Here is a 14007-nt window from a genome sequence, read left to right as displayed (position 1 = left end):
GATGTTTTGATTTCCACCAGAAGAATGTTGACAAGTTTCTTACTAGCACTTATGGCTTTCAGAAAAATGAGGCTGGCAGCCTCACTTAACACCTCCCCCAGAACGGGTATTTATCATTTTTTTCTTGACAGGACTGTTGTCAGTGGCTGACAGCTGCAAGGGCAGCCAGCAGGGGCCGAAAGGAGGAAGGGGCAGATTATTCCTTAATGAGTTCTTGAAATATTTTGAAGTGAGGTCTTCTTTCTCCCCTGCCTTGCCTTGTTCCATTATTGCCCCCTGATGACTACTGGTGGAGATAAAGCTACAATGACAATGTATGTTTGCCCAAAGCCAAATCCCGGTATAACCAGCCATTTCTCTAATGCAATACATCATCTATCTAGAAGAATTCAAAACTTCCTCTCCTTTCAACAACAGGCTTGATGTCACTGCTGGCTGCGCTCTTGGCTTTTTAACCTGTGCTTAGATAAGTGTCACAATTAAATATCAGACCTGACATGAAAATAAATAGCAGTGGTTAGACAACATTTGTTGTCTTGGACCAGAGAGCTCTGCTGTGAAAGAAACACTATGCTGTCTTCCTCCTTTCTCCAGCTCATCTTTAGCCTTTTTACCCCTTCTCTCCTAATTTAATAAAAAATAATGATTCCCAAACCACCTACTTGTGCTTTCTCACCTTAAGTAATGTGAAAAATTGACAGGAATAAGCGTGATAGAGCGTGTATAAGAGAGATAAAACAGCATCAGGCGAAGCTGGCTTATATTGAAGAGGACCACTGGTCCATTGGGATCAGTACTGTCTACACGGACTGGTAGCAGCTCTCCAGATTTTCAGGCAGGAAATGAAAATAAAGCTGCCAACATCCTAATGCAGCTGTACAAATCTATGGCACGACTACATTTGGAATACTGTATATAGTTCTGGTCGCCTTGCCTCAAAAATTATATTAGAGAGTTGAGAAAGGTTCAGAAAAGGGCAACCCAAATGATCAAGAGGTTGCCGTGTTTGGGACTTCTTAGTTTAGAAGAAGACAAGCAACTTTTTCTCCTTCTCTTATAGCACCACAACAGTGGTGGATGTTGGAAGATTCAAGACAGACAAAGGAAAGAATTTCTTCATGCAGCACTTAGTGAAACTATGGAACTTGCTCCCACAGTGATGGCCACCAGCCGGGATGGCTTTGAAAGAGGCTTGGGCAACTTCATGGAGGAGAGAGCTATCCATGGCTTGCTATGATGGCTAAGCTCTGCCTCCTTCGTCAGAAGCAGCAACGCTTCTGAATGCCAATTGTTGGAAGCCACAGTAGGAGAGAGCGCTCTTGTGCACAGATCCTGCTTGAGGGTTTCCCACAGGTATCTGGTTGGCCACTGTGAGAACAGGATGCTGGACTAGTTGGGCCACTGGCCTGATCCAGCAACGGGACCATTCCCAGTTCTACCAGGAGATGATGGGGATTGGACCTGGGACCATCAGCACACAGAGCAGATGCTCTACCACTGAGCTATGGGCAGTCCTCACAATGCTAATTACATTACTGTTAAATCGTCGTTCGGTCCCAGCTCCTGCCCACCTAGCAGTTCGAAAGCACTCTTAAGTGCAAGTAGATAAATAGGGACCGCTTTCTAGCGGGAAGGTAAACGGCGTTTCCGTGTGCTGCGCTGGTGCTGGCTCGCCAGCTACAGCTTCGTCACGCTGGCCACGTGACCCGAAAGTGTCTTTGGATGGCGCAGGCTCACGGCCTCTAGAGAGAGATGAGCACGTAACCCCAGAGTCGGACACAACTGGCCCGTACGGGCAGGGGTAACTTTACTTTAAAGATAAATGGTTGGTTTGCATTATCAAAAGGAATGGTGGACGCGAGCCATATATTAGCCCTATTTATATCTGAGCTAGTGTGGTTAGAGTGTCGGACCAACACCTGGGAGTAAAAGGTAAAGGTAATGGGACCCCTGACCATTAGGTCCAGTCGTGGCCGACTCTGGGGTTGTGGCGCTCATCTCGCTTTATTGGCCGAGGGAGCTGGCATGCAGCTTCCAGGTCATGTGGCCAGCATGACTAAGCCGCTTCTGGCAAACCAGAGCAGCGCACGGAAACGCCATTTACCTTCCCGCCAGAGCGGTACCTATTTATCTACTTGTACTTTGACGTGCTTTCGAACTGCTAGGATGGCAGGAGCAGGGACCAAGCAAGGGGAGCTCAACTCGTCGCGGGGATTCGAACCGCCAACCTTCTGATCGGCAAGTCCTAGGCTCTGTGGTTTAACCCACAGCGCCACCCGCATCCCTCAAGACCTGGGAGACCAGGGTTCAAATCCCTACTCAGCCGTGAAGTTCACCTTAGGCCAGTCACTCATTCTGAGCCTAACCAACCTCACAGGGTTGTTGTGAATATAAAACAAGGAGGAGGAAAACTATGTACGTCACCTTGAGCTCCTTGAAGGAAAAGTGGAATATAAATGTATTAAATCAATAATAATAACCCCAAGGGAAAGCAAAATGCCAAATGGCCAGAAGGTAGACTGGTGTGAATGACAAGCAAAATGACCAATGACCAGAAGATAGACTGGTGCAAATGCTTCACAGGGAATTTTCAGGGAAATTAATACATCCAAAAAGGACCATGCATTCAGGAGGAAAGGATGCATTAAACAGCAGCAGCTGTTTACAAAATGAGAAAGGATTTGGTCACCACCCATAACCCTGGTGCCCTGCAGGTGGAAGAATTCTAAGTGCCAGAAAATGAGGACCAAGCCATAACACACATTTTAGGAACATGCACGTATATGTATATGTACATTATACGGACTCTGATATGCATGCTTGAAAAGCTCACCAGCAGGTGTTGCGGCAGTCTTCGGCGCTGGAAGTAAACTCCTACGGGCAGCTGCTGCGTTGTTTGATGCCTGTGGTGGAGTCCTACTGGCCCCCTTGAGTGTTTCTTTAGAAGGCTCAGCTGCCTTAGGAATGGTTTGCTCCTCATTTCCAAAGTTTGAACCTGCGGGAAGCCAAAGCCACACTAATTAGAACTTCATAAAAAATAGATACAAATTGCTAGATCTGTATTTGCCGTTTCAAACCTTCACCAAAAATTTTAAAAAGTTTGCTGCTCCGAAATACTTGGGTAATTATGAAGTTAAATTGTACTTCCTTTGGAGTGGATGTACTGCATCGTTTTCAATCAACTCCGCGGGAAGGCTACATACATACCATACATTTAAAAAATGCACACATGCACACATACACCAAGAATCCTGGAGACAGTAGTTTAAGGGTCTGGGAATTATAGATCTGTGAGGCGCAAACTACATTTCCCAGGATTCTTGAGGGGGTGTGTGTGCTTCAGATGCACTTCAAATGTATGGTGTGTATGCAGCTATGTACAAAGTGGAATGGGACGTGGGTGGCGCTGTGGGTTAAACTACAGAGCCTAGGGCTTGCCGATCAGAAGGTTGGCGGTTCGAATCCCTGCGACGGAGTGAGCTCCCGTTGCTCGGTCCCTGCTCCTGCCCACCTAGCAGTTTGAAAGCACATCAAAGTGGTATGATCGGAGACGAGATTAAAAGTGAGGACCAAACATTTTTCCAGTATGCTACGGTGGCGGCCAGGATCTTACTAGCGCAAAACTGGAAAACCCCCAACACCCCCACGGTCAGAGAATGGCAAATGAGACTGTTTCAATACATAGAGCTAGCGAGATTGACACAAAGAATTAGGCATCAAAATAATGCAAAACTAAAAAAGGATTGGAATAAATATCTAAGTTATATTGAAGTTAATCTGGGAACTATTAATGTCACAGTAGACGGTATTTAACACCTGCGATGTACTGAATTAGTATAATACAACTGCAGAAAGATTATAAGATTACCTAACCTAAACCGAGTTGGATGGAGGTCAAGTGTCTGTAAATTTGTTTGTTGTATGATAAACGTGGTAATTTCTGATCTTGTTTTTTTGTTTCTTTTTTCTTCTTTTTTCTTGTATTTGTTCTCTTTTTCCTCTTTTATCTTGTACTTGTCTTTTAAAGTGTGTGTGGTTGTTCTCTTTTTTGTTTAATGTATTTTGTAAAAGCTCAATAAACATAATTATAAAAGAAAGCACATCAAAGTGCAAGTAGATAAAAAGGTACCGCTCTGGCGGGAAGGTAAACGGCATTTCCGTGCGCTGCTCTGGTTTGCCAAATGCGGCTTAGTCATGCTGGCCACATGACCCGGAAGCGAGATGAGCGCCGCAACAGTCAGGGGTCCCTTTACCTTTTACAAAGTGGAATGGTAAAAGGCTTATTTACTAAAGGCTTCATTTTTAATCTACTTGGTCTTCTGAGAACTAACATAGATGAGATGTGAACAGATCTACTTTTTTAAAAAGCAGTCATGGGAGAAGGAGGAGAGGCTCCAACTTTGATCAGAGCGGTAGTGCCAGGAAAGAAAGCACTTAACCTTACCACTGGTAAGGGGACCTGAGAGCCCACTGCCCAAAGACATCAGCCAGCACAGTATCTGAGTTGGCATAACAATGGGCATTATATGTATTTATATGTCTTTCAATGAACTGAAATGAGCGAAAGATTATGAATTGTGGGGAGAGAGAGTGTGTGAACTTGACAGCTTTTTATTATTATTATTATTATTATTAGTTGCTATTTTGGTAATGTTGTTTTATAGATTATACATGCCCTATTGATTTGTTAATCACATAATATGACTTTTGCTGTAATTGAGATGTTTAGCTTTTTTTTTTTTTAGTTGCTACTTTGTTAATAGTGTTTTATAGATTGCAATTGTTTTATTGGTGGTTTGCTATTTATTTTTTAAAAAATATGCTGTATTTGTGATGCTTTTTTATGTCCAAAACACCTGGAAGGTCCCAGGTTGAGGGAAGACTGCTGTAGTTTCATTGAGAGTGTGCAAGCATTCCTGCGTCCTCATCTTGCCTAGGGAAGGGCCTCTTTCAGTAGAATAGTAGCTGTGCTTTTGATTGAAAAGCAAACTGGTTTATGTTTGCTGCAAGAAAGGGAAACATATCCATTTCTCTGCCTGTGATTTCAGTTTCCTACTATATTACTAGGAAACAAGTGCAAACTGCCATTCTCTCAGAATGGAACCTTGCATTGTGTTTTTTTTATTATCGTTTTCCAGTACAATCTCTTTCAATCAGCACATCCATATTGATCTCATTCTCATATCTAATCACAAATTATCAGGCTTTGCAACCCCTGTATATTCTCTTCAACTGTTTCCCACCCCAGAAAATAATTCCTGCTGTGCTCTTCGAATATGCATGGAAATCAGTGCTTTTAAAACATTTTCTAAAAAGGCCAGCGCTGGGAGTAAATGGGATGCTTAAGTAGACTGAGAGATTACAGTGTTTTGTGGCTTCAGTGCTCGCAACAGAATGAGGGGGGAGAGGTATAAGGCAAGTGATATACTGTACAGAATTCCACAGGAAAACTACTGTATTGTGCTTACTCTATCATATTTAAAAGAACACAATGCAGTGCTATTTATATGCCTGTGCCTTTTAAAGAAGCAGTCACCCTATCCATACATGTGGATTTGGTTGCAGGAAAACATTGCCTCGGTTTGGCTCTGCAAACTTTAAATTTTATTATAAATATACCGTATATCCATTTTAGAGCAAGAAAGAAAACACATTTCCAGCCGAGGCAGGTGTGTGAGAGACGTGTGTGTCTTGGCTATAACTACACACACCATCATAAAGTTTGCTGTTTACGTGTGTGGGTCCCAGCTGAAAGCAGCACATCCGAAGCCGGAATGGATTCCTACAAACATATTGGGCCTTTTCTCAAATAATAAAGTAACATTAAAAATTCAAAAGAAAAGCAACCTGCTGTAGTCAAAAGAGAACAGGAAAACCACAGGCCGATGAGCAGGAATGATTATTATTCTATGTAAGCAAAGATGTTTTGTTGCAGAATTGCAAAGAACAGATCACAAATTAGCAAACAGTAATTAAGACATGCAGTCTCAAGTCACCTCTTAGATTCTATGGCAGGCCTCTATGTAATATGCATGCCACATTCCGCAACCCAGCCTGACACAAAACATCAGTCAAGTACTGCAGCATATAGGATGTGAGATTAATGCACTTTTACACACCACATGTGTACTAGAGATGTGTACGGTAAGCGGCATTACTGCCAGCAAAGATTGGATGTATTAATTCTATATAACCTGGCTGGGCACATGTACCAACAATGTGCTATCTTTAAAACATTTTCTCGTGTTCTAATTTAGATTTGTTCCCAGAGGTGCTCCACTAATTCTTCTCCAAAATCTCCCCTCCCCCCTCATTTTACTCTGAATGTATTGTCTTATGCAAATTTGTGCCCACCTCTGCTAATGTGACAAAAGTGTCATAGGACACTACATTTATTTATTTGTTTATTTAGAAGTGCTTTTAATTGATCTTGCTTCAACACACTGCTTTCTTAAGTTACATTTTACTGCTGCAAACAGTCTTAGAATTTTTATGAAGGGTGGTATAAATACATTGTTAACAAAATAAGTAAATAAATCTCATTTCAAATGAACTATCCACATAATCTTAATGCTATTTATTATTCATGGTGTTGTGATTACTAAGCTCATTTGGACAGCTTGCCTATGGAATCTCTCTCCCTCTCTCTGGCCAATTTAGCTTAAAATTCAAATTAGGGAAGAAGTTGCCTTCAAGAAGAAAATGTTTTATTATTATTTGCCCAGTAGAATATGTCAAATGTCTTTTTTATTGAAAATTCATGTGCTTATCTGTTATTCTCTTATGTGAAATTTATTATACAGAGAACACTTCAATTTACGAATCTGGCTGGCTTCCAGCGTGGAAGTCATTCTTCTGTTTGAAGTATGAGGTGTCAGGGGAAGTTACATAATCTCTTCTGAGAAGGCTCTTTCATTACCAACCGGGGGGGGGGGGGAATGCCTTTAAAGTTATTTAGTATGAAATGCAGCTTTGAATAAATACTGTTAGCATTTGAAATACAGCAGATGTAGTGACTAATTGTAGCATTATCGTAGGAAGGCGGAAAGGCAGCCCCAAATACGACCTGCTTGTGTACCAAACAATATTGTACTAGGAAATGCCCCTTATATGCAAACTGATCTTGTTAGTGCATACGTTTTGGTTCTGCAGACAGACAACATGAGTCAAGGAGAATACTCTCAGAAGAGAGGAAACTTTAAAAACAATTCAGTATCTGACAAAGAAGGTTTTTGAAATTGTGGGGCAAGAACATAAAGAACAAAGGAAGAGCCTGCTGAATCAGGCCAATGGCCCATCTCAGTCCAGCATCCTGTTCTCAGCAGTGTCCAACCCAATGCCTGTGGGAAACCTGAAAGAAGGGTCTGAGCACAAAGGACTCTCCCTTCCTGTGTTCCCAGCTGCTGGCATTTCAGAAGCAACAACGCCTTTGACTATGGAAGCTGAGTGAAGCCACTGAGGCTAGTAGACTTAAATAGCTCTCTCCTCTAGGAAGCCATCTAATCCTCTTTTAAAGCCATCTAGGCTGGTGGCCCTTACTGCCTCCAGTGGGAGTGAGTTCCAGTGTCTAACTATGTACTGTGAAGATTTACTTTCCTTGGATATCCAATCTTCCTTGGATATCCAAACTGTATTGTCATGAAAGGGAGAAAATGCACAAAGAAAAGTTTTTCCTCCATGCCATTCTATAATATTGTGTCATGTCACCTCTTAATTGTCTTTTCCCTAAATGAAAAGGTCCCAGGTGCTGCAACCTTTCCTCAGTGAGGAGAATGCAGAACTGAACATAGCGGTTAAATTGTTTGTACATTTGTTTTATTTGGTATTACATATACACGTCATGTTTCCTCCAATAATGTGTGGCTTACATGGTTCTTCCTCTCCCCATTTCCTCCTAACAACAACAATCCTCTGAGGTAGGTAAGGCTGAGAGACAGTGATTGGCCCAAAGTCACCCAGTGAACTTCATGGCTGGAATTTAAACTCTGGTATCCCAAGATTGCTCAATCGGTAGAGCACAAGACTCTTAATCTCAGAGTCATGGGTTTGAGCCCCATATTAGATTCTTACATTGCAGGGGGTTAGACTGGATGACCCTCAGGGCCTGTCCCAACTCTACATTTCTATGGTTCTCTATAGCTTTCAACACAATCTGAATTAGGAGCTAGTCTAACAACTATACCATGCAGGCTCATCTTAATCCTAGTCTCCCAAATTTTGTCCTGCTTAAAATCAAACTGGCAAAATTTGTTTGAGGGTGAAACCTATGTTGTAGACAGTAGCTACTCAGTCAGGAAACATTGCCATCAGTTCCATAACTGACTTTTCCAAGGACCACAACAATACAAAATGAAATGGGGGCTGGCAGGGGGTGAGTGGGCAGAGTGGGGTGTCACAATAACAGTGAATTAAGTTTCTGTTGCTCAGAATAATAACATGATACAGCTTAAAACTAAAAGACACAAATCCTATGCCAATACTGTAAGGGGAAATATTTCATGCAAAACACCATTGTTTACATTTCCCTGTTGGGGGGGGGGGCGGAAATGAACACAGCCTGCAGCATAGTATTAAATATGTATCCCATAATTCCTGGCAATATGGTTTGCAATACATGCTGCTTGAAACAGCCTCTAACCTCCCGAGAAGTAGCTGTAACACCAACAGACCAAAGGTCAGGTGAATGGACGCACCATACTAAATGCAAGTTTAGTCTACTTGCAAAAGTTGATTCCCATCACTGAAATGAATGGGCTGGAATGCTTGCAAGGGTTCCATGTGTGTGGTGGAGTGCAGAGAGGTTTTTAGATTGGGACAGTAGTATTCATTTTTGGACAATCAGCCTTTAAGGTTACTAGACTGTGCCTTTGTAATCAACACTCAATATTTAGCCTTTGAGTTTATCAGCCAGCAATCAAGAAGCCTCATCATGTCATGTGGCTATCTTGAATTTAGAGATGTAACAGAAGAGGATCAGGGACAGAAAAGAGTTTGCAAAAAGAGTAGTAAGAAATGGTACCAGCCCAATCTATCTTTTTCTGGAAACACAGACCCAGAGAGGGAGATAAAGCCGACTGATCATTTTATTCCGCAGGCAGCTAATATCAGTGACTGATTTCTTCAAGTCAGAGTTCACACTTTATGATTATTGCAAACGGATGTACATTTTCAAGCAAACACCTGCGCAACGTCTTGGAGGTCTGATAAGCATACAGATGAGGCCTCTGAAGAATTTCTCAGAAGAGTGCAATGTTTTCAAGATTATTTCATGATTTTATAAAATGAAGTCCACTGTAAGAGGGACACAGGAATAAAATACGTAAAATACCGACATCAAAATTGCTATTATTTTAAAGCAAGAGTATGCAACAAATTGTATCAAATTTAAGCAAAAGGTTCTTGTATTTTTGTATTCAGACAAGCTAGCTTAAACCCACCACCTCTTAATAAAATGAGCCAGTGTTTATTATTAACAGTAAGACAATGACATTAATCTCAGTGCATACAACAGATGTTTTCCTACTACTGGGGGAGAATATATTTTCATATTCATCTTTCATATTTCTACCCTATTTCTAACTATTCTACTTTAAGGATATTCAAGACAATGTACTTTTCCAAAAAGCAACTTAAGCCCATCATTTTAATGGATTCCAGGTTGTAGGAGCAGAGGTAAAACCAGCAAATAGGGCATACACACCATACAGCCAGTCACCCCCCCCCTTATGAAAATCCACCCCCATATAAAAATGTTGGGGAATTGTTTATCCTGATATCAACAGTACAGTACTTTCAGCAGCTTGGAAGGTGGAAAGAAGGCAAGAAAGTGCTGTCAGAGTGAGACCTATAGATTCTCAGCTACACCAGTGTCAAGAGCAGGAGTCAGCGAACATCAGCAATAAAACACCTGGAGTCAGTTAACTCTTTATTCAAGAAATGAAAACAGCTTAGGCCTAGTGGTCACAGCAACTCTCCCCAATAGGTCTTGCCATAATGAGGCAGTTGCGAGGACGGAGTCCCACCACTCCCTGAGGTTCCTTTCCCAGTAGCCTACGGCACCGTCATCTTGTCTCTCATTGCTCCGCTCTCTACATACCTCTTCTGGTTCTGAGAGTCCAAGAGGGAGGGGAGCTAGTCACAGCAGGAAGGGGAGATTCCCTGGCTTCTTCAGCAGCCTGCTTCATCTCTGTCTCCTGCATCCTTCTCCTCTCCTACCTCTAAGTCTGGTCTGCTCTCTGCCACAGACTCTTTCTGCTCACCAAACCCTGTTGCCTCTTCAGCTTCCGATGCCTCCTCCTCCTCCTCCCAGTCTTCTCCCTCTTCTCCCTCTGACCACTCATTGTTGTCCCACCACAAAACCCTAGGGGGGCTCCCCAGCTGATGTTTCCCATCACCCCTCTGCATCCAGCCAGTTCGTGACAACTAGGGGCAACATAGCAAGTCTTGTAATAACATTCCCCCAAAAACGATGGCTCTCAGAGCAGGAGTTAAATTGAAGCCCACCCTGGTATAGCGCAAGGAGCAAAGCAGGTGCACTGAAATGCTGCATCCTACCCCCTAAAAAAGAGCTAGTTCTGAAACTCTCCAAGTAACCCAATTTCAAAAGTGTATGGGAGCAATCAAAGCACAGAAACTGCTTTGGCTGTCATTTTGACATTCCTGGACGGGGCCCAAATTCCTGCATATGTCGGTTCTCCAACACGCTATACATCAGCAGCCATCTGCTTTGTATGGCAAGGTGCCTACTTTGATGGTGCAATCCTGGTTTTAATAGGAGAGATGTGCCCATGAAAAGATATAATAGACGCCACATCTTCTCCTTAAGGAGCTCCTCCCCAACCAGAGCCCACACGCTTATTGCAAGGAAAGCCATTTGTTGAAATTGTATATCCCCAACAAATACCCGTTCCTGCTGTTGCCTTTAAAGAACATCATTAAAGAATCATGCTTCCCCTAAAGGCATGTAGAGGCACAGCTCAGATTTGAGGGGATGCTGCATGTTCAGCACTTCCAATCCCTATTGTGCAGCGCCCTGAGAGAAAGCCTCAGCTCAGGCTAATGCTCTGCTGGCCTACAGAACTAACAAAGGCCACTGTGGAACCAGTGTGGGCCACACAATCTGCATGGCTACTGCCCAGCTTTGACTAAAGATAGCAAATGGTAGCTGCTTTTTCCAGGGATGCTCCACATCTCTTTCTGTGACTGCATACACACCATACAGAGACACAGGTGGCGCTGTGGTCTAAACCACCAAGCCTCTTGGGCTTGCCGATCACAAGGTCAGCAGTTCGAATCCGTGTGATGGGGTGAGCTCCTATTGCTCTGTCCCAGCTCCTGCCAACCTAGCAGTCCGAAAGCATACCAGCACGAGTAGATAAATAGGTACCACTGCGGTGAGAAGGTAAATAGCATTTCCGTGCACTCTGGCTTCTGTCCCGGTGTCCCGTTGCATCAGAAGTGGTTTAGTCATGCTGGCCACAAGACCCAGAAAGCTGTCTGTGGACAAACGCTGGCTCCCTCCGCCTGAAAGCAGATTTGATCACTGCACCCCTTGGTCGAATTTGACTGGACTTAACTGTCCAGGGGTCCTTTATCTTTACCTTTTCACCATACATTTAAAAGCACATTCTGCCCCAGCAAAGAAGCACAAGAACTGTAGTTCATCCCCTCACAGAGCTATAATTCCACAACCCTTAACAAACTGCAGTTCCCTGGATTCTTCGGCAGGGACAACATGCTTTAAATGTATTGTGTGTAAGCAGGGAAGTTGGGATTCCTTTGTGTGGACAAACTCCCCTGGACTAAGGGCTATTCTCCTGCCTTGTTACTGATTTCCTAGTAATATCTGAATCGCAGCCTGGCTCCTTAGGAACTACATTTCTTAGCTTCATTTCTGCTTGGCCACTTACCTGCCTCATCTGTAAGAAAATAGGATGCTGCCTTAGTATATTGACTGTCTAATTTAGTACAAGGCTGTATATTATCTCCCTGCTTATTTATATCTCCCTGCTTATTTAACTTATACGCAGAATTCATCATGCGAAAGGCTGGGCTGGATGAATCCCAAGCCAGAATTAAGATTGCCGGAAGAAATATCAACAACTTCAGATATGCAGATGACACAACCTTGATGGCAGAAAGTGAGGAGGAATTAAAGAACCTTTTAATGAGGGTGAAAGAGGAGAGTGCAAAATATGGTCTGAAGCTCAACATCAAAAAACGAAGATCATGGCCACTGGTCCCTCCTGGCAAATAGAAGGGGAAGAAATGGAGGCAGTGAGAGATTTTACTTTCTTGGGCTCCATGATCACTGCAGATGGTAACAGCAGTCATGAAATTAAAAGATGCCTGCTTCTTGGGAGAAAAATGATGAAAAACCTAGACAGCATCGTAAAAAGCAGAGACATCACCTTGCCAACAAAGGTCCGTATAGTTAAAACTATGGTTTTCCCAGTAGTGATGCATGGAAGTGAGAGCTGGACCGTAAAGAAGGCTGATCGCTGAATAATTAATGCTGTTGAATTCTGGTGCTGGAGGAGACTCTTGAGAGTCCCATGGACTGCAAGAAAATCAAACCTATCCATTCTTACGGAAATCAGCCTTGAATGCTCACTGGAAGGACAGATCACGAAGCTGAGGCTCCAATACTTTGGCCACGTCATGAGAAGAGAAGACTCCCTGGAAAAGACCCTGATGTTGGGAAAGATGGAGGGCACAAGGAGAAGGGGACGACAGAGGACGAGATGGTTGGACAGTGTTCTCGAAGCTACCAGCATGAGTTTGACCAAACTGCAGGAGGCAGTGGAAGACAGGAGTGCCTGGCGTGCTCTAGTCCATGGGGTCACGAAGAGTCGGACACGACTAAACGACTAAACAACACCACCACCACCACCAGCGGCAGGAAACTTCATGGGTCCAATTGGACAGCATTTCATTCATTCATTCATTCATTCATTCGGTCAGTCCATTAGTCCACTGCACCATGCCACACCCACCTGCCCTACTCCTGATGCCATTTATGAGTCCAGGTGTGGGGCAGGTAATGATGCGTAAAGTAGGGTACCAACAAACAGCTGATGAGAGCTGCCTGCAACCCCTTGTGCTTTTGCCCATGTAATTTGATTTCAAACTGCCTAGGCAAAGGGAAACACTTCACCTGATATAATGGTGACCTCTGGTGATTTACAGGGTACGTGGTCACAACCACCTGTCAAAATGACTCATGGGGGTTGGGGGAGGGGAAGACCCATCCCACACTGGCTACAAAAGTTTCCCCACCCCAGTCTACACCCTCTAACAGTGGCTTTCCAGTGGCTCAGATGGAGTTCTTTTCTAGCTCTATTTGGAGACACCAAAGATTGAACCTGGGTCCTTCTTCACAAAAGCCTGTTGCTGAATCACTGAGCTACAACCCTTCATATCTATAGGGCCAGGGGTGAGGAACCTCTGACCTATGGGCTAATCTTGATCCACCAGGGTGTGAGTTTGATCTGCAAGGTCCCAAAGACAGACCTACCTGTCAATCAGCGGACACCAATCTGATGGGCAGGTGATGTCAGTTGATGGGTGCTATGTGTTCATTCTGCATTGGCTGTGTGCAACACAGCACCTGGAAGGAACTAACACATGGCCAAAGCAGCAGGATTTCAACTCCTGCTCTTCAACTGATGGGGTGGTAGTGGTTTGATCCAGCTCACATCTTTGCAGGGAGCAGAATGGATGCATCCCCTGATCAGCAGAGATAATGCTGCTTGGTGCTGCTTCACCAGCATGTTTCCCTGCAGAGAATGCACTGATGAAGCAGGTCACCAAAGAGAGCAGGACTGAAAGTCTCTGCTCATCAGCTCATCAGCGGAGTCTTCAATCCTGCTGGGTGATGCTTTGCCCTGTGGGGAATGTGGAGAGGAGATACAGATCCCCACCTGTAGGATGTCTTTACAGACCTGCTCCACTCTGTCAATAAAACCTGCGAATATTAATGCAATTTATCTAGCCAGAACAAAACAG

General features: G+C 43.6%; 1 protein-coding gene across 3 annotated transcripts in view; it reads right to left on the bottom strand.

Moving 5' to 3' along the window:
- MTUS2 (microtubule associated scaffold protein 2) overlaps positions 1-14007 on the bottom strand; it is a 305328-nt gene that overhangs the window by 75431 nt on the left and 215890 nt on the right. For all 3 annotated transcript variants that reach the window (XM_081860085.1, XM_081860086.1, XM_081860084.1), the window contains one exon: positions 2834-2995. In XM_081860085.1, coding sequence (XP_081716211.1) covers positions 2834-2995 — 162 coding nt within the window. The remainder of the gene's footprint in view (positions 1-2833; positions 2996-14007) is intronic.

Source organism: Podarcis erhardii, assembly GCF_964252035.2.
Source record: "Podarcis erhardii genome assembly, chromosome: 4".
NCBI classification, from domain to species: domain Eukaryota; kingdom Metazoa; phylum Chordata; class Lepidosauria; order Squamata; family Lacertidae; genus Podarcis; species Podarcis erhardii.
The sequence above is the reverse complement of the archived record's forward strand: the minus strand, read 5'-3'. Positions and strand labels throughout refer to the sequence as shown.